This window comes from Falco rusticolus, chromosome 12 (assembly GCF_015220075.1).
Source record: "Falco rusticolus isolate bFalRus1 chromosome 12, bFalRus1.pri, whole genome shotgun sequence".
NCBI classification, from domain to species: domain Eukaryota; kingdom Metazoa; phylum Chordata; class Aves; order Falconiformes; family Falconidae; genus Falco; species Falco rusticolus.
In genome coordinates this window covers 33505376-33524250 of record NC_051198.1, presented here as the reverse complement: position 1 = coordinate 33524250, position 18875 = coordinate 33505376, and the positions used below count along the sequence as shown (strand labels likewise).

The window sequence follows — 18875 nt, the reverse complement described above, 5'->3', positions numbered from 1 at the left end:
TCCCATGAAGCCGTAGCTGGAGATGGCCAGCTTGGCTTCAGTTCTCATGGCCTGAACTTGTTGCAATCTGAACCTACAGGCAGAGAGTAGTCACAAGTCAGCCCAAAGTCAAACCAGCAGGTGTTCTGGTTGTTTTAATGAGTTGGTGTCACACAGGGGAGTACTGGTGTGCTACATGACATTACTGGTGTTAAATTCTGACCCCAGCACCGGGAGGGACAGGTGGACCAGCATGACCCAGCTGCGGAGGGGGGCAAGAGCTGTGATACACATTCAGCCCCTGGGCAGCACCCAGCGTACAGCTGTGCCTGGAGAGCCCAGAGCCTTCTTGGGACACAGGACCCAGCTGGTGGCAGCCGGGACCTCTGTGCAGATACAGAGGCTGGAGTGGCTTGTTACTGGGCTTGTACTTAACAGAGAGGTGTGGGAGGAGGCAACGGCAAGCTCTGTGGCAAGGAAGTTGCTGATCCCAGGCCCTCTCCTTGTGGCACACAGCGTGTGAGATGGGCGCCTGCACTGGGGCCAGCTGCTTTAAGAGCCAGCCCTGCCCCCTCCAAGTGTTAGCAGGGAAGGGGGTGACCGGAGGGGCAGACTTCCCCTTTCCCTCCCGAGCTCTGGGGCTGGTAGACCCGCTGGAGGAGGATGCGAGACAGGCCCTGCTGGCTCAGCTGCCTGTGTGGCAGGGGGAAGGAGGCCAGGCCAGACTGCATGCAGGGAGAGAGGGGAGGATTGACTTGGAAAGCCCTTGTTAAGCATGGAGCACAGCTGTGGAAGACTGATCTGTGGTCATCTCACTAAAAGCACTATGCAGCACATGCAGGCTGGATACATAGGTACAAACACAGGGTCCTTTCTCCTCTTCCCCAGCTTCTGTTCCTCAGTCAAGGCTCCTCAGAGCATCCTTCTACCCCCCCCATGCCCCCAAGGGAAAGGCTTATTTCTGCAGAGCTGAGCCCGTGTGACTGGTGGGGAAGTGCAGGTGAGGCCCCCTCTGCTCGCATCAATCCCGGGGGAGGTTGGGGGGTGGGATTTTTGTGGCTGATGGCTCCACACCCCAGATCTCCCGGGCGTACTCCGTGATGGTTCTGTCACTGGAGAACTTGCCCGAGCAGGCAATGTTCCTGATGACTTTCTTAGTCCACTCCCGGGGGTCCTGGGAAAAGGAGAGACAGTGTCAGCAGTCAGCCCCTCTCCCAGCTCTGCCCTGCCTCGCAGCCTTGCAAAGGGCACACACTTGGCTGGCTTCAACACCACGGCATGGGGCTGCTGAAGCAGCCAAACCTGCTCGCCCTGCCCCATGCCGCCACATGTGGTGTCTGTAAGAAGGACTCTGCAGCAGCACACTCATCCCAGCGCCCCCCGGCCCTGCCACTGCACTGCCACGACCAAGGACCCCATCCTCCCCCTGGTAGCAGGCAGCACTTACCATGAACAGCTGGTCCACTTGGCCTTGGCATTTCATGTACGCCTCGTAGTCTGCAAACACCTTAAACCTGGAACCCAAGGCAGAGTAAGGCTGGGCTTTGCCTGCTGCAGGGTCCCAGGGGACCAGGCCAGCTGGAAAGGGGGCCTGGGCCAGCTGAGAGCAGCCCCCCAAAAGGGGACACTTGCCAGAACTCACCTGTCGTGGTACAGGAGCATGTTCACAAGGTCCCTGAAGCAACCAGGTTCTCGAGGGGAGAAAAACCCACTGCTGATCTGGTCGATAGCCTGTCGCAGCTCTGGCAGGCGCTCGTAGTACTCCCGTGCGTTATACCTGTGTCCAGCAGAGACAGGCTGTAGGGATCGGTGCTCGCTCCCGGGGCCAGCACCCAGAGAGCAGGACCCAAGATGTCTGGGGCAGGGAGGGCAAGCAAGGATGTCGTATGGCTCCTGGGTGAGGGGCCTTGTTCCCGGGGCCATGTCCCTCAGCTAGTGGCTCTGAGACTGTGCACGGTGCATGAAATGCTTCTGTGCCCTGGCTCACGTCCCATTCACAGCCACTGTGCTCTGGGCAAGCTGCTTGGGCTGCATCCCTGATGGACCATCCACTGTCCAGCTCAGGGTGGAGGCTGCCTCCAGCCCCCTGCTTTGTTGTGCTCCAGCACTGCCCAGGGAGCAGGGTGTCCCTCCCAGAGCTCAGAGCTGGGACCTGTATCCCCATCTGATAAGCCCTGGCACGCATCAGGCCCTCCCCAGCACCAACCCTTGGCGATCCAGGGCTTCCACATCCTCCACTCGCATGCCAAAGATGAAGAGGTTTTCTTCGCCTGCCTCCTCAGCCATCTCCACATTGGCCCCATCCATGGTACCAATGGTGAGGGCCCCGTTCACCATGAACTTCATGTTGCCTGTACCTGAAGCCTCTGTGCCAGCTGTGGAGATCTGCTGGGAGAGATCTGCTGCCGGGATCACTGCCAGGTGCAAGAGAAGTAGGAGTTAAGCCTTGGCACACTGCAGCTCCCCAGGACCTGGGCCCAGCACAGCAAAGCAACCCTGAGCATCTGCTAGTGGCTCTGCTGACCTCAACCTCCGTCCAGGCAGTGCGGCTCTGGGGCAAGAGCCAGGCTCAGCCTTGCAGCCCCAGGCAGCTGCTGTCCCTCCTGCGTGGAGCTGCCCTCCTGCCCTGCGTGCAGCCCTCAGGCCCGTCCGAAGGGAGGGCCAGGTGACCAGCCACGACAGCCTCTCAGGCCAGCCAGTTTCTGGGCTCAGCTGGGACATGCCCAGCTCCTGAGACATGCTTACACAAGACCAGACGTACCCTTCTCAGCCAAGGATACCCGGTAGTTCTCCAGGAAGATGACCTTGAGCCTGTCCCCCACATAGGGATCGTTGTTGATGACCTCACCGATGGACGTGATGAGTTTGATGATCATCTTGGCCATGTGGTAGCCAGGGGCTGCCTGAAGAAGAGCAGCCCAGAAATGGTGAAGACTTTTAAGGAAGGGAGAACATGAGAGGTGCCACTGCGGATCCTCACCATGGGGAGAATCCAGGCCTCACCCCTGCCGTTCACATGGATCAGCAAAAACACCCTAATGGGAGAAGCCCTGGGCCACAGGGAGAGAGTGATGGGGCCTTGTTCAGTCCGATTAGTCCACCAAGGTGTTTCCTGAAGAGCCCGCCAGCAGACACATGCTGGCTAACCTACAGTGGGCCCAGCAAAGCCACAGAGAGGGGACAGCACCTTCAGCACCTTCCCCACGCCCACCTTGAGCCATGCATGCACCACGCCTGGAACACACATTACCTTTCCTCCGATCATAATGGTCCTGGGCACAAAGGATTTGGATGAATCACTTCTGATGCCTGGAAGAGCAGGGCACAACAGCACAGAAGTGGAGATAAACTGGACGGAGATCACTGCATGCCCCAGAGGTGGGCTGGCGTCCCAGCCCATGTCACGTGGATCCAGCAAACTTGCAGGACCCTGAAGCCCAACCTGGAGCGGTGCTGGGCGAAAATGAGCTGCAAAGTCCTTGGGGAGCTACTCAAGCCAGCAGGATGCAGAGCTCCCACAACTCGCCTCTCTTCGGGGCCCAAAGGGAGCACTGGGGAGCGGGGTTGTAACCTGCCCCAGGTCAGCCCTAACACCTGCAGTAGAGGCATGGGGGTTGCCTGGACTCTGGACCCCTGCTGGGCTGGAGATGTGGGCTGTGAGCTCTGTACCACCCTTCAGACCCTGTCTTCCCTCCAGGAGAGGGGCACTTCGTGCCAGGAGGGCAGAGCTAGGCTTGGGAGACCCTGGCCACCAGCCGGCATGCTTTTAGATGGGAACCCTGGCAGTGAGAGGCCAGGGGACACCCCCTACCCACGAGCCCAGGCAGGACTTACGGTTGTAGAGGGTGATAGCATGCAGGCAGTTCAGCAGCTGCCGCTTGTACTCATGGATTCGCTTGACCTGAACATCAAACATGGATGAAGGGTTGATCTTGACCTTGTACTGCTCCTCCAAGTAGGCGGCAAACTTCAGCTTGTTCTCCTGGCAAGAAAATCTGATGAGGAACAGGCATGGTTTCCAGGCCTGGTGTCAGAAGTCAGTGTTTGCTGCTGGGCTGTTCCTGGGAGCATGGTGCCTTTAGCCACCTTCCCCCACCTCCAATGCACATTACCTGTTTGACTTTCGCCACGTCCCTGATAAAAGTCTCATTATTGATGAAATCCAGTAGCTTCTTCAGCTGGCTCAGATCCGTGATAAAGCCTTCCCCAATTTTCTGAAAGAACAAACCACGAGAGGGATGTCCCACCTGTGAGACACCTCACCAAGTCCACAATGGTGCTGCCCCAGTCCCACCACGAACTGGAAGAGGCACTCTGCCCAGGAAAAGGGGCAGAGTTTCTTGTGCAACTTTACTTTTCTGTGTCATCAGGGAGCCCAGCAGTGCAGGGGAAACAAGGCACTTGCAAAAACCCAAACAAGTCCCTGCCTTTCGCGGAGCTTTAGAGGCAGGGTGTGTTTGTGCGTGCGTGTACCAGGGCCTCCTGGCAGCTGGAGATACGGATACATTTAACTGCAGGACGTTACTCAGTTATGGCGTGTCACAGCGTGAAGCACGGGCTTGGTAACCAAAGGAGACAGAGCTGGGGCTGGAACTCCAAAGGAGCTCCTTTGTGCCTGTGAAGCCGAATGCTTCCCCAGACACCCCATCTCGCGCCCCATGGCACTACTCAACAGGTTATGTGCAGCCACCGTGAGGGCAAGGAACTAACCCAAACTTCCGCAAATTTTTTGGCCAGCTAGTCCATCATTGACTTTAAAGCCCTGCCGATACCTCATGTCTACATGTGCACCAGGCGTGCTCCTCCCCAGGCGCCCTCACTCACACCCACCAGCGTCAGCCTCTGCTATGATCAGACCACACGAAGCGGCGATCTGAAGCCAACGGATCACGCTCAGCCCCTCAGTTCAGGTGCTTGCCACTCACCTCAGCAATAACGTCAGCCAGTCCTGGGTTGCACAGCAGGAGCCAGCGCCTCGGCGTGATCCCATTGGTCTTGTTCTGAAACTTCTCTGGCTCCAGCTCATAGAAATCTTTGAACCTGGAAGCCCAGAGAGCTCTGAACCACCCGCCACCACGCAGAGCTGCAGCTGGGCCCCACCATATGTGCTCCTGACCCAGGGCAGCCTCTGCACGTCTCTCCATGACAAGCGTGAACGCTCTGTGCCGCCTCCCGCCCCCACCTCGGCTGCAATGCCCAGGGTTTCACCAGCTCCAAAGGAGAGTGGCTGGACCTTGTGTGCATGTGAAGGAGATAGTGTCCCCAGCCTGCCGTGCCCAGCAGGGCACCCCAGGCAGACCCTGGCACCCGATCCCCCCAGCTAGCCCCCCCGGTTTGCGGGCACAGCCCTGTGAGCAGAGAGTGCGTGTGCCCTGGGTGTCCCCCAACTCACACCGAGTTCTTCACAATGTCCGAGTGGATGCGGGCCACACCGTTGACTGCATGAGAGCCAATCACACAGAGGTGCGCCATATTGATACGTTTGCAGTCTCCTTCCTCGATCACTGACATCCTCCGGAGACGGTCAATGTCCCCTGGGTAGAGAGCTGCCACCCGCTGCAGGCAGGCAGGGGGGCGTCAGTCCCCCATCCACAGGGCCTCGGAGCATTCCCACCCCAAGCGCACCAGAGCGCCCGCAGCCTGCAAGCAGCCTAGTCCCTTACATCCAGATGCATCTGGTTCAGGGCGTAAATGATCTCGAGGTGACGGGGCAGCAGCTTCTCGAACATGGAGACCGGCCAGCGCTCCAGGGCTTCGGGCAGCACCGTGTGGTTGGTGTAGGCACAGGTGCGTTTCGTGATCTCCCAGGCCTACGTGACAGACGGGTCAGCGGGAGGGGAAAGGAGACCCGTGCGAGGGCAGGACAGCAGCCCTTTTCCCTGCAGGGGCCAGCACAGACCTTCCAGCTCCGCTCACCTTGTCCCAATCCACTTTCTCCACATCCACGAGGATCCGCATGAGCTCTGGGATGGACAGGGCAGGGTGGGTGTCATTTAGCTGAATAGCCACCTGCAACACAGACATGCTGGGCTCAGATCTGGCAGTGACAGAATGGTGACAGTGCCCTGCATGGTGGGGTTGGGGTCAGGGTCAGCCCCAAGCCTCTCCTCATGGCAAACGCCCCAGGTAGAGAGCCTGCTCCCAGGGACAGAGCTATTCAACCTTCACAAGTTTTTCTCCAAACTGCAAAATTTTCCGTGGGAAAACAGGCCTGGAGATCACCTGCTTTCCAACCCAAATTGCCAAGGTCTTTGCATATGTGCCCCCACTTGGTCCTGAGCACCCTGCTCCCTTCACGACAGGCAGGTCTGGCTGAACTGCCCCCGCCCGCCCCACCCCTCTCTGCCCACAAACTCACCTTGTCTGGGAAGGTTTCAAAGCATGTTCTCACAGGGTCTCTGCAGCCAAATTTGGAGGACTTAAAGCGGCGGATGATGTCTTGGAGGGTAGCAGCCACCACAAAGTACTCCTGTTTCAGCCGCAGCTCCTTGCCTTCAAAGAACTGCAAGCGCGGGGACCACAGCCATCAGTGCTGCAGCTGCCACCCTCAGCGGGCAGCCAGCCCCCTGGAGATGCTCCTGTCCCCTCTGACAGGCTTCCAAATGGGCCTCACAGGTTCAGCACCTCATCAGGGCAGACGCAGATGTTTCTCATGCTGCCTCTAATGGGGCAGCTGCTGTAGGGACTGCCAAGGGGCTCAGCATCCCACACAGCTGCCTCCAAAGAGAAACAGAGCCTGCCGCATCCACACTACTCCCACAGAGCAAGTGCTGCTCTGTCCCTCACCGCAAGAGCCTTCGCAGGGTTTCTGGACCAAGGATCTTGGACTCCCTGCAACAGGAGTGTCTCTGGACAAACCAGCTGTCTCCCATGCGCACTACACTTCATGCTGGTCTGCTTTAAAACACCAACAGGAATGACAGGGGTGGGGGTAAAGTGCGGGAGACGAGCTTTTCCAGTGCAGATGCTAATCCATGAGTAGATAGTGAGGGCTCTTCCCTTTTGGATCTAGTGCCCAGTCAGTGCATGGTCTGGGTCAGTCCCTGCAGTGAGAAATCTCTTGAACTGGGGATGGAAACGAGTCCCTCCTCATGGCCACCTCTGAAATGACAACTTACTTTTGCAAAGGGTGAGCCACGTAAATTAGCAACTGCCTTGAATTTGAAGGCATTAATACATCATCCCCTCCTTGCAGCAGGGAACAGAGCAACTGTACAATATGGGCCAAACTCAGCTGCCATCAGTCAGCAGAGCCCCCCTGGAGCCAGCAGAGCTGTATGTTCACTGAGAATTACAAGGGCAACCTACTGTATTAAAAACCCTCAAACCAGAACAATAAACATCAGGTGGCCATGACCTGGTTCCAGGGTTTGCAAACAAGGTGATGCAACTACAGGGAGGATGGTCCCGAGCAGCAGGGAAGAGGGGCAAGAGAGTCACTCACGTTGTCATTTGGGTACAGGACTCTGGATATGTTTTCTGCCAGGTTTCTGTCCAGCACTGCCTCGATGTAGTCACCCACGTTGACTGCAGCAAGCAAGAAACACACAGAGCACTGCAGCAGCTGTAGAGGTTCAGGCAGGTCCCCCACACTGTGCTTTTCCCTCTTCTCTTGTAGAGAGACAGGTAACAGGGACATTCAGGCTGGTGTTAATAAGCAGGAACGTACGTGTGAAAGGCTCCAGAGAGATGGGAGATGGGCTAAAAGAAAGGCACATCTCCATGCAGGTTCTCAAGACACATATATTAGGAAGGATGGACAGAAACTGAAGACAGATAGCAGCCAGAGAAGGCAAAACTGAAAGGAAGCAAGTGACCAGCCATCTTGCTTAAGGACTAAGGAGAAATGGGGCTGGGCAAAGAAGCACAGACAGCAATCATGCTCAACTCCTAAAGGGTACAAAAGGCAGCTCACAGTCACAATCAAGAGACATTATGAGGACTCAAGAGCCATCACCTCTTGTGCCACACAAGCTTTCCTGGCAGGGCTGCTTGGACACACACCTCTCTGTGCTTGCCAGTATGGAAGGATAAATCAAATTAGTCTGCTCTAAAATCTTCCCCTTCTGTAACAGGCCAGCACTGACATTTGGTATGTGAGTTGCCCTGCATCTGCTCTTCAGCACTACAATTAGAGCCTGAAAAATGCACTAGAGAGGTCACACATAGATCCAAAGGAAACCAACAGTGAGGTGGGCTTTGCTGCCCTTTTCCTTCAGCACTGAGATGATGCTGCACAGAAATGACCCTCCATGGCAAGCGTGGGTTTGTGGCTCATTTGGTGATGTGGGGAATGCAGTGGCAGGTGGCTTACTGCCTGGGGAAGGCATCGGGCAGGTTTTAAGAGCATGGTAAGTGTGATGGGGATGGGTGCTCTGGCGCATAAGGGCTCTAGAAGGGGTTGGAGACAGCATGATCCATGAATGCACACACAGCACTGTGTTTTGGAGGCAGCCAGGAGATACAGATAAAGCAGGCCAGGAGGGAAGCACTGTGCCAGGTGCTGTGCTCACAGGAAAAACTGCGTCCCAGCTGGGCCGGGGAAGGCAGCGGAGGGATGGCACTTACACTCTTGGAGGTTGAAGTCATTGGGGGCTTTTGCAGACCACAGCCTCATGGTGTTTACAGTGTTGTTCTTGTATCCCGGCACTGGTGTGTCGTAAGGCATAGCAAGGACAACCTGTGAAAGGACAGTATCCCCCTCTGATTAGCAGCACGGTGGACTCAGAGAAGGTGGGAAAGTGGCTAAAACCTCTGCAGGAAGAATCCAGAGGGCACAGGCAACTCCTGGCTGTGGTAAGACTCTCACCTCACTAAAACACACCTGCTGAGCTTCACAGACTTCCCTGCTACCATGGGCACTTCCAGCACCCACTGGCAAAGCATTAATAGGAGAAGCAGAGCTGTTGGGAGCTTTACTGACAAACTGGAGTTACAAGCTCATCGATGAACTGTAAAACAGAGTTGCAAGCAACCTGCTGACCTTCCTATACCGACAGGTATACCCATCAGTTATCCATCAGAGCACTGCAAGCACCTGCAGCTGGCCGCTGCGATTCCCTCTGTGCCGGGGCAGGGCCAGGGCAGCAGGGACCTTTGTGTTTCCATCTGGGATAAACTCCACAGCCTGCAGCCTGCCCGCGAGCCTTCTGCAGCCTGCCAGGACCAAACCCTACCACCGCAGCACCATTCCCAGAGCAATTCACCCCACGTTCAAGGTTTGTTGAACCTGCCCAGGTAAATCCACCGAGATCTCCAGCCCTCAAACTCAACAAGGGCGTGAAGCTACCAGTGCAGCCTACAGAAGATGCTTAAGCATGAGAGTGCTGCACACATGGCTACAAGGTGTAACACTGGGGCTCCCAGCTCAGATTACACTAGCCAGGCAAGGCATGGGTCTGCTTCCAAGCTTGTGTGTTCCAGCTCACTGCTGTGCCAATACCTGCACGCCTCCAGACCTGCTGAGCAGCAAGGCAAGGCACCCCAACCTCAGCCTGGAATGAAGAGCTTGAGGGCTTATGCCAGCAGAGCTGAATGGTGCTTGCAGCTTAGAGCGAGGCCCTGATCCTGCAGCACACAGCCTGGGCCACCTCTCTGGCACTGGCAAAAGGAGCCAGCATTCTCCCAAACAAGTCAGCTTGTACTGGCACAACAGCCCAGCAGCCAGAGGCTGTCCCCAGGCAAAGATGCAAGATGCAGCAGAGAACTGAAGGAGCTGTACTCACAGGGCAGGAAAATCCTGGCAGATGAGTGTGTTGGCCCTGAACAGCCGCTTTGTGCTGGCATCAGCAACACCTCCCTTCTGGGGAGAATCAGCAAGAGCTCAGGCTCTCAAAGCTGCTATTACCAGCACCGAAGATGGAAGCAGGCAGAAAGCTGCCTGGCCTGAGCCACGGGACTGGGGCACACATCACATGGACGGAGCGATGCTATATTTGGAGACTGCGTCTTTGGCTTTTTTGAGGCTTTCCAACTCGTTCCCTTAACAGCACTAGCTGAAAATTCACCTCCTTGTAGGAAGCAGTGTTTCCACTGCGCTGCTTGAGATCCCTGGAACCCTGGTCTACTGCTGGGGTCAGAAGAGGAGCACACTGAAGGCAACGGCACTCGGTCCCCAGGTGGATGTCTGCTTCTCTAGAGAGCTCTGGCACAGTGCCTCTAGGCCAGGGGTCCTCAAACTACGGCCCACAGGCCAGGTGCGGCCCCTCAGGGTCCTCAATCTGGCCCCCGGTATTTACAGAACCCCCACGCCCCCCCCACTGGGGGTTGAGGGGGGAAACCAAGCAGCCACAGATGACCTCCTGCCACTTCATCCGCGCGCCAGCCCCCTGTTTAAAAAACTTGAGGACCCCTGGGCTGTTCACAGGGTTGTGGTTGAACCTTGGGGCTGTGTGTGTCCTCTGAATGGCCTAGGTCAATGCACAGCCTTTGACAACCAAGGTCCCTGGAAAAGGACCTGGTTTACTTCTCCTCTGAGTGGGCCCAGGCAACTCTGCAACTGAGCTTCAGCTCTTGGCGCTGAAGAGAACAGCTTGGCTTTATGACTGTGTGCTCCTCGGATGGCCAGAGCTGGCTCACCAGGCTGAGAGACCCCTGAACGTCATGGGAACAAGGCTAGGTCATGCCCCTGAATCCCAGAGAAATTCATCAAACTTCCTTCCTCCATCCTGGGCGGTGCTTAGGCAGGAAAGGCTGAAGTGTCTTCAATCCTCTTAATAAATCTGCACCTCTTTAAAGCTTGCCTTCCTCAGCTGTAAGACTGGAATGCATTCGCAGCACAGCAGCCTGTGCCCTGAGCAGGCACGTGCTCCCGAAGCACAGCGTCACCTCCCCAGCTGCGGGAGGCTGAAGAGGCGTTTGCTCTCCACGATGCCACAAAACGAGGCCTCCAGGCAGCATGCCTCCAGCCTCCCCTGACAGCACCCTCCCTGCCAGGCTGCTCTGGGAAAGAGGAACTTGCTCTGATCATAGGAGTTAAACACCCACAGGATTGCTCCATGGCCACCCCCACGGCAGCAGCGCCAGCACCACCTGGAAACTCTTTGGGTTTGAGCGAGCAGCAACGTGGACGGAGCCCAGCATGGCTGCCAGGAATGCAGTTCTCCGACATAAATCCACGGATGACTGTGGGGCTTCACACTTGAGACCAGTAGAGAAGGAGGCCCCAGCCAAGGTGGTTACAGCTCCAGCTGAGCACCATCCCTCTTTTTCCTCCCGTCCTGCTGCAGCCCTGGCCAGCAGAGTCACTTTTGTAATGGCAAAGGCAGCAGAGAGGTGTTGCCTGACTGGGAGAGAAGCCAAGCCTGACCACCTCGGGCACTCCGGGGATGGACTCGCCCGCTCCGCGCTGCCCTGGCCCACCCTCCCCCTGCCCAGCACCCAGGGGGACGCTGGTACCTGGGTGTCGACCCACTTCACACCGTCGGGGGTGTGATCCACACGGCCGTAGAAGTGCACGGGGAGCATGTACTCGGGGCGAGCTTTCTCCCAGGGATTGCCATAGCGCAGCCAGTCATCGGCCTCCTCCACCTGCAGGAACAAACGGGGTTCAGGCGCTGGCTTGCATCCAGGTGAGGCTGAGCCAGGCTCTCCGGAGGCAGGCCGGTTGAAAAGCAAAGCTTTAGTAAGCTGGCTTTAAAAATGGATATGCAGAGGCCTCTAGAGGACAGCCGGGCTTTTTGAGACATGGACGACTACATCCCAGCTGGTATAAACAGCTCAGCCTCTGTGGGCTTCACAGAGCTGTACGGGTTTAATCCATCCAGCCTGCACAAGACTCAGTCTTGGGGCCTTCACACCCAGTCCCACCGCGACAGTGGGATACACAGGATTTGGTTCCCTAGAAGCCCATTGTTGCTGTTCCTGGCCACAAACCATCCCCTGTAACCCAGGTCTCGTTACCTGCTCCTGCCCTCTGCCAGAAGGGATTTCTTGTAGCAGCACCCGTGGGAGCGGATGGACTGGGCAGAGCCAGCCAGGGCGGGTGGGCAGCAGAAGCCAGAGGGGCTGAGGCAACCTGGGGAGATGCTCTGTGCGCACAAGCATTTCTGCCAGGTGGGGGGCTGGTCTGAGCCACAGCCCAGCATTGCCACCACCCCTGTTCTTTTTTAAGTAACATTAAGTCAGTTGCAGGGGATGGGTTTTTTTCTGTTTTCACCATTTATAGGGCCCCAGAATTACAGCTTCTTGGTGGGGAAGGAGAAAAAAACCAACCCTCAAACCTCTCGCTCTCCTTGACTTATGGAGAGCTATTTTAAGAGGAAAAAAGGTCCTTTATGCTCAGAAGCAAGGCAAGTATCCTAATGGAAACCCTTTCCAGACATATACTAGAGAAAACAGCCAGCTGGGGCAGTTTTTTAGTCTATTTTCACTTGCAAAATATTACGACCATTAATGCTACAGGACAGTCCCCGTTTAAGCCCCCACTGCCCATCTCCCAAGGAACCTGTAGGAGAAACGACACCCCAGGCACATGCCCATGTTCCATCATGTTGAAGTTCATCCTCCACCAGGGCCCTTCATGAGGTGTTCAGCCACATCTCCATCCTTTGTCTGACTGTGCCCCCTCACTGCCAGGCTGGATGGGCCCTCAGACTGTGACAGCTGTGCCGTGGAGCCCTGGGCAGGGAGAGCTCTGGCCCAGTCCCAGCCCACCCCTACTCCAACACCACCTTGCCACGCTGGTGACTGGCGTGGCTGAGCCTGCATGTCCCTGGGTGACATCTGCAGCACACCCCCCACTGCCCTCATCGCCTCCCTTTGCTCACACGCCCCCCAGGCTCAGCACCATTGGCGGGAGGGGACAGCCCAACTGGCACCAGGGGGTGGGCTCCAACGCCCGACTTACAAACAGCTCAAGGCACCGCAGCACTGCCTGCATGGCCAGGCTTTGCCCACAGGCAGGGGTGGCCACTGCAGCATGAGACAGAAAAAGAAAGGGTGACTTGAGTTTGCCAACGTACCTGCCAGCCATCAACAATCTTCTGATTGAAGATACCGAACTCGTAGCGGATGCCGTAACCATACGCCGCCAGCCCCAGCGTGGCCATGGAGTCCAGGAAGCAAGCTGGAAAAGCAGAGCATGGTCACATGACAAAAAAGCTCACCCCTGGCCCGCTGCACCAGCTAGGGCACTCCGTGCATGGGGGCAAGGAGCTGCCAGAACCAGTGCTGCTGGGAACATCTATCACTCAGAGGAAATCCGCATGCAGAAGGGCCAGCCTGCAGCAGGACCCCACGCATGTCCCGCCTGGCCATCACAAACACCCCAAAGTTGGTGACAAGGACAGATCACCAGAAACCAAAATCCAGCCTCATCACAGCGAGAGCTCTTCTAAGCTTGCCTGAGGTGCCCACGCCTGGCCCGACACCTGCCTGCCTGGTAAAGCTGGGCTTCTGACCCCGATTCACAGCTCCCACCAGCTACTTTGCTATTATTGCTGGCAAAGCAAACCCTTCCAGCCCTCAGCCCAGGGCAGCTCTGGTAAACATCAGCCACAGCATTTCCTCTGCCCTGGGGAGATCTCACCTCCAGCAGTCCTGTGGGACAGGAAGACTAAAATAGCAGCCAACAATCTGCCTATGTGAGAGCTGCTTGGGTGCCCTGAAAAGTTAAGAGATTTCACAGGGAGGTGAGGAGAAAGGCTCCAGACAGCCTCTTCCAGCCGCAGCCCCACCTGCTGTGCTGCAGACTGCATCTCCTGCTCGCACTGGGGGGTGTGTGTGTGCTCGTTTCTGGCCAGCCAGGAGCAGGCAGGAGGGCACCACGCTGCTGAAGGGCTGTGGGGCGCTGAGGGCTGAGATATGCATGCTGCCCTGCAGGCAGAACAGCCTCCAGCCACGCCACCCTTGATCCCCCTGTGCTCTGCGTGAGGAGGGGGCTCCCCTCTCCCCATATTACCTGCCAGGCGGCCCAGGCCTCCGTTTCCCAGCCCAGCATCTTCTTCAATTTCTTCCAGCTCCTCCAAGTCCAAACCCAACTATCGGGGAAAAGAGCCACAGCAGAACACGTCACCAGCCAAAGCCCATGGTCACCACTCCTCTCCAAGGAGGGCAAACACAGATCCCAAAACAACCCACACTGCAGGAAATTAAACCCATGGGGGTCTCTGCATCCTCCCACCCTCCCCTCCACACAAAGCATCTCACCAGCCTCTGGTCCCCAGGCAGCCCACTTAATTGGAAAACAATTTAGAACCACCATCAAACATCGCCTTCCCATGAATTACGTTTCCTTAGAGACCTCAAACAAAACACTTGCTTCCTGGCAGCCCCTCATGCCAGGAGGCCCTTCCACTGAACTCGCTGTCGGAGCTGGGATGGCGAACAGCCGGGTCAGCACACAAGGGACCCCTGTGTCCTCCCAGGTACGCACGCTGCCCCTCTGCTTGCACCTGCCCCGTCCTTGAGGAGAGGCACAACCACGCTGGCAGCTGGTTACGGCAGCGCTCGCCATGCTGCTTCGTGCCTTCCTGCATCATGCCCAGCCTGCCGCCCAGACCCTTGGCCGGAGCCCACGGCTGGATGTGTTTATCGCCTCAACTGCAGCTCTCAGGCCATTTGTTCTCCAGCCTGGGGGCTGCCGCTGCCAGAAGGCGGCTAAGCATGCCAGCAGCAAGGATTCTCAAAGAGCCAAGAGATGCTGCCTCTTAGGCAGGCAGCGGTATCTCACCTTCCCACCTCAGTGCCAGGGGGGACAGCAGGGAGTCAGGCCAACACCATGGGTGCTCCCCAACTCTCTCCCAGTGCTTCAGTGGTCTGCAACCACAAGCCCAGAAAGCCTCATGCATGGCTTGATGGGGTCACAAAACCTGAGGGGAATTCTCAGAGTCATGGTGGACATGAGACCCCTTGATCCTAGCCAGCCACTGGCCGTGACAAGCCCCACGTCGCACGCTACAGCGAGGGAAGTCTCCACTTGTGTGTTGGCCAAATCAGCAGGTGGAAAATGCCTTGCAAAGGGACTTGAGGATCCTCCCAGAAAAAAACCAGCCTGCCGTCCAAGGTGCGACAGCTCAGAGAGGAAATGTGTCAGGTCCCTCCCTGGAAATCCCTTCCCATCTCCCGGCAGGGAAAGTGCTCACCAGGACATTTCATCAGCAATCACAGCACTGAGGGACAGTGACAGAGCCCAGCTTCTGCTAGACAGTGTAACACGGATCAATCCGGTGGAGCAGGGGGGAAGAGGGGAGGGGGAAATCAAGATTTTGGGTGAGAAAGCCCAAAAACTCAGTCAAAAAGGGTCACTGTCCTGCTGCAGAGGTGGCTGCAAGCCTAAGTAACCACAGCCTCCCATTTATGATTGCTTTGGTTGTACTCAGCGGGTTTTTTTCCAGTTTGAACTCATCTGATGACATTTTAATTCAAGCAAACGATTTCTTCCTTCCCAGCGATTCACGTTTATCTGGCAGCGCCACTGCAGTGCCTTCTGTACCTGTGTGTATGAGCTGTAATTTGGTGCTTTGGTGCTCCAGTTTCCCCTTCCGGCCCAGCCTCCCCCATCAGACTACATCTCCCGTGATAAGCCATCATCTCTCCTAGTAATGGAAAGTTCTCTGCAGCCTGGGACTCCCTAAGTCTTTTGGGATACTGGGTGTTGCTTTCTAAATACTCTTCTGGATTTTCCCAGCCAACACAGGAAAACGGTGGTTTGAGAAAACCATACTCCAGCTCTCAAGGAACCCCAAGGTCCTCCCATGGCCATCTCTAGGGGATGCAAAACACTAACAGAGAGCCAAGCCTCGCCTCCTTTAGTCAAAATAACACATCCTTAGAAGGAAGCCCTGAGCAGCGAAGATACCCAGCCCTCCACATAGGAAAATATGGCCAGTCCCTCAGGGGAACCCCGGTATCCCCAAGACTTCACCTGGTAAATGGCTTCATCGCAAGCGTTCTGCAGGCCCAGGTTCACCATTGTGTTCTGCAGAGTGCGGCCCATGTAGAACTCCAGGGACAGGTAGTAAATGCGCTGGGAAGGCAAAGCAAGACACTTACACACAGCATAGCACTTCACTTTCACCAAAACTGCTTAAAATTAAGAGCAGACCTGAGTGTTTCCCAGAGTAGGAACGCCTTCCCGAAACTGGCTCTTGGCGCCTGCCCCTGGACACCACGCACCAGTTTGTTTGTCAGAAGGCTCTGGTGTGGGATGCTAGCCAACCCTCCACCAACGTGTCTCCCTGCCAACAGCCTTCTATAGAAAAATCTTGTTGCCTGTTAAGTGTTTCCCTAATTAACTTAGGGCAAGAATTATCTAGGATGCTGCATGGTATCTTTACACACCGTCAAGCTCAGCTGAGGCGATGCTTACACTGGGCTTGTGAAGTTTTCCCATGCTGAGCTGAAGCTGACCCACAGCCTGCCGGAAGCCGGAGCGAGCCCCCCGGCCCTGCACGCCGGCCAGGCCCGGGGCCAGCCCCCTTCCTAGCAATCTTCCAGCGCTCCCATCACATGGGTCCTCCTGTTCCCCCCACGCCGAGTTTCACACACATGTTGAACAAATAAACTGTCCCATGGGCAGCAGGGTTCCTGGCATGACGTGCAGCACAGGCTCCTCTGCGGCGACTTTCCAAGTTTCAGAGGAGCTGTGCCTGCGCCGCGAAGGCTAACAACAGCCTGCCTGCAGGACCAGAAGCAGGATGTGCAAACTTCTTCCCTAACTCAGATTTATCAGTATAGATATTTTTATAAATAAACAGGGATTTTTAACAGAGAGGTAGCCTGACTTCAAATCGTGCTTCTCTTTGAATCTCTTTCCTTTGTAGCTGGGACCTTTCCCCACTAAGCAGTGGGATCACGCACTCTGCCACCTCTGCTGGGACTCTGAAAGGGTCCATCTGTTCCTTGGGGCTCATCGGAAGGACTGAAAACATCGCACAGTTGCATAAATACTCTGCTCCTTTCAGTCTCCTGCAGGGACATGTTTCTTGGGAAAGTCTGTAAGCACAGCGGACAGTAAGCAAGCCCTCCCCAAGCTCCTCTTAACCTTTATGGGATCTGTACAATCTCTTCCGTTAGTGCAGCAACATGGATCAGAGCTCATTTGTGCGAGTAAGGATAAAAGGGAGAGCTCCACACACCAGCATCACCCCCAGTGCCTGTACAGCCATACCGGTCTGACAGCGCAGTTTGATTCTTGTGTCAAGGCAATATTCATAACCCCGAGAAAAAAGCTGATGTGGGGAGGCAGCTGCCTGCACGTCGGGAAGGTATGTGCCTTTTCTAGCACACACCTGCCCCCTGGGGCTCTCCGGTTTAGTGCTGGATCAGGTCATGATTCAAAAGGCTTAAGGCTTCTGAATAATGTCCTGCAGCCCCTAACACCTCCTACATCGCCACCCTGACTTGACAAGCGTGGAGGAGAGGAGGGAGCCGGCCAAGTCCCCTGGGAATCACCAGCTCCCTGGGGTGCGGTGACCTGGGACAGCTTGTCTGGTTTGCCCAAGGCAGGAAGCTCCTCTCCAGCCTGGAACCTGGGCTGCCTGTGGCCACGCTCTGCAGGAGCTCAGCCAGGACACAGCTGTGCTGAGGCATGTGCCGAGACATGGAGGTGATGATGCCCACAGGGGACACCACCGCGGTGGTGCAGGTGCGGGACACGCCTGTGGTGAAGCATGCAAGAGTAGCCAGCAGCATCGAGGCCTGCACGATGACACGCTTACAGGGGGCTCACAGGGGACATGGCTGTGACAAGGCACAGGGTGTCACAGCTGTGGAGATGCCCAAGGGGGGATGCGACTGCAGCACAGCTCATCGGGACAGGGCTGCAAAGAAGCCTGTGGGGATGCAGCCCTCCACGAGGGATGCCACGCCCATGGGGACACAGCTGTGGCGAGACATGCGTGAGGGACACATCTAGGGCAGGCCTGCAGGGACACAACCATGGTGAGGTGCAGGAGAGCCACGGCCTACGGCAAGGTACACACTGGGTACGTGGCCACGGCAGTGCCCGTGGGGACACTGGGTGTGTGCAAGGAACACGGCCCATGGGGAAGAAGCCATGGTGGGGTGCATCAAGGCCGTGGCACAGGGCCGCAGCTGTGGTGGTGCCCATGGGGACACAGGGTCCGTGCAAGGGCCAAGGCTGTGGCGGTGCCCACGGGGACACAGGGTGCGCGGGCGGGGACACGCACGACTGTGGCGGTACCCACGGGGAAGAAGCCACGGCAAGGGGGCCCCGTTCGTGGGAATGGCCCCGGGCCGCGGCGGCGCCTGCCGGGGCAGATGGCAGGGAGGGCGCAGCCGCCCCGTCCCGGTCCCCGTCTCCCCGCCGCGGCGGGCCGGGGGGGCTCACCTTGGGGTCCCGCTCGTAGTAGTGCTGCTGGGTGCGGATCCAGCGCCCCACCAGGTGGTCGCGCACGGTGTGGGCCAGCGCGAAGTAGTAGTCGCGGGGGGTGGCGACGTTGCGGTCCTTGACGAGGGTGAAGTGCAGGTGGCGGTTGAAGCTCTTGCGCACCTCGGCCACGTCCCCCAGCCCCGCGATGCCCCGCACGCTGATCTGCTTCCGCCGCTCCCCGTCGCTCAGCGGCGCCGCCATCCCGGCGCTGCCCCCGCCGCTCCCGCTGCCGCAGCCGGAGCCGCCGCCGCGCCTGCGCCTGAGCCCGCCGTGAGGCGGGGCCCCGCTCGGCTGGCGCAAGGCCCTCGGGCCCCGGGGCAGCGGCCGCCCTCCCCGCCCGGCCACCGCGGGGTGCGAGGGTGGCACCGGCGGCTGGGGATGACATAGGGGACTGGGATGGGGTGAGGGACGGCATGGGGGGACGGGGACAGCATCTAGGGCTGGGATGGGGTAAGGGGACGGGGATGGCATGTGGGGTGGTGCAAGGGGACTGGGATGGCTGGAGGGGACAGGGATGGCATCAGGGCACTCGTTCCTCAACCCTGCAGGCTCTGGCGTTAGA

The 18875-nt window shown here is 57.4% G+C and overlaps 1 protein-coding gene across 1 annotated transcript; it reads right to left on the bottom strand.

Annotated features, from left to right (window-relative positions):
• Positions 1 to 97: 97 nt before the first annotated feature.
• PYGB (glycogen phosphorylase B) lies at positions 98 to 18571 on the bottom strand. The gene is made up of 20 exons (XM_037405964.1): positions 18272 to 18571; positions 15845 to 15946; positions 13880 to 13958; positions 12942 to 13045; positions 11377 to 11508; positions 8548 to 8659; positions 7424 to 7506; positions 6338 to 6481; positions 5896 to 5988; positions 5643 to 5789; positions 5372 to 5535; positions 4905 to 5019; positions 4092 to 4193; positions 3814 to 3961; positions 3230 to 3288; positions 2741 to 2882; positions 2186 to 2393; positions 1622 to 1756; positions 1427 to 1493; positions 98 to 1153 (listed from the first exon to the last, which is right to left on the bottom strand). The coding sequence occupies exons 1-20, from the start codon at positions 18512 to 18514 to the stop codon at positions 1001 to 1003; spliced, it is 2532 nt and encodes an 843-aa protein (XP_037261861.1). The 5' UTR covers positions 18515 to 18571; the 3' UTR covers positions 98 to 1000.
• Between the last annotated feature and the right edge of the window lie 304 nt (positions 18572 to 18875).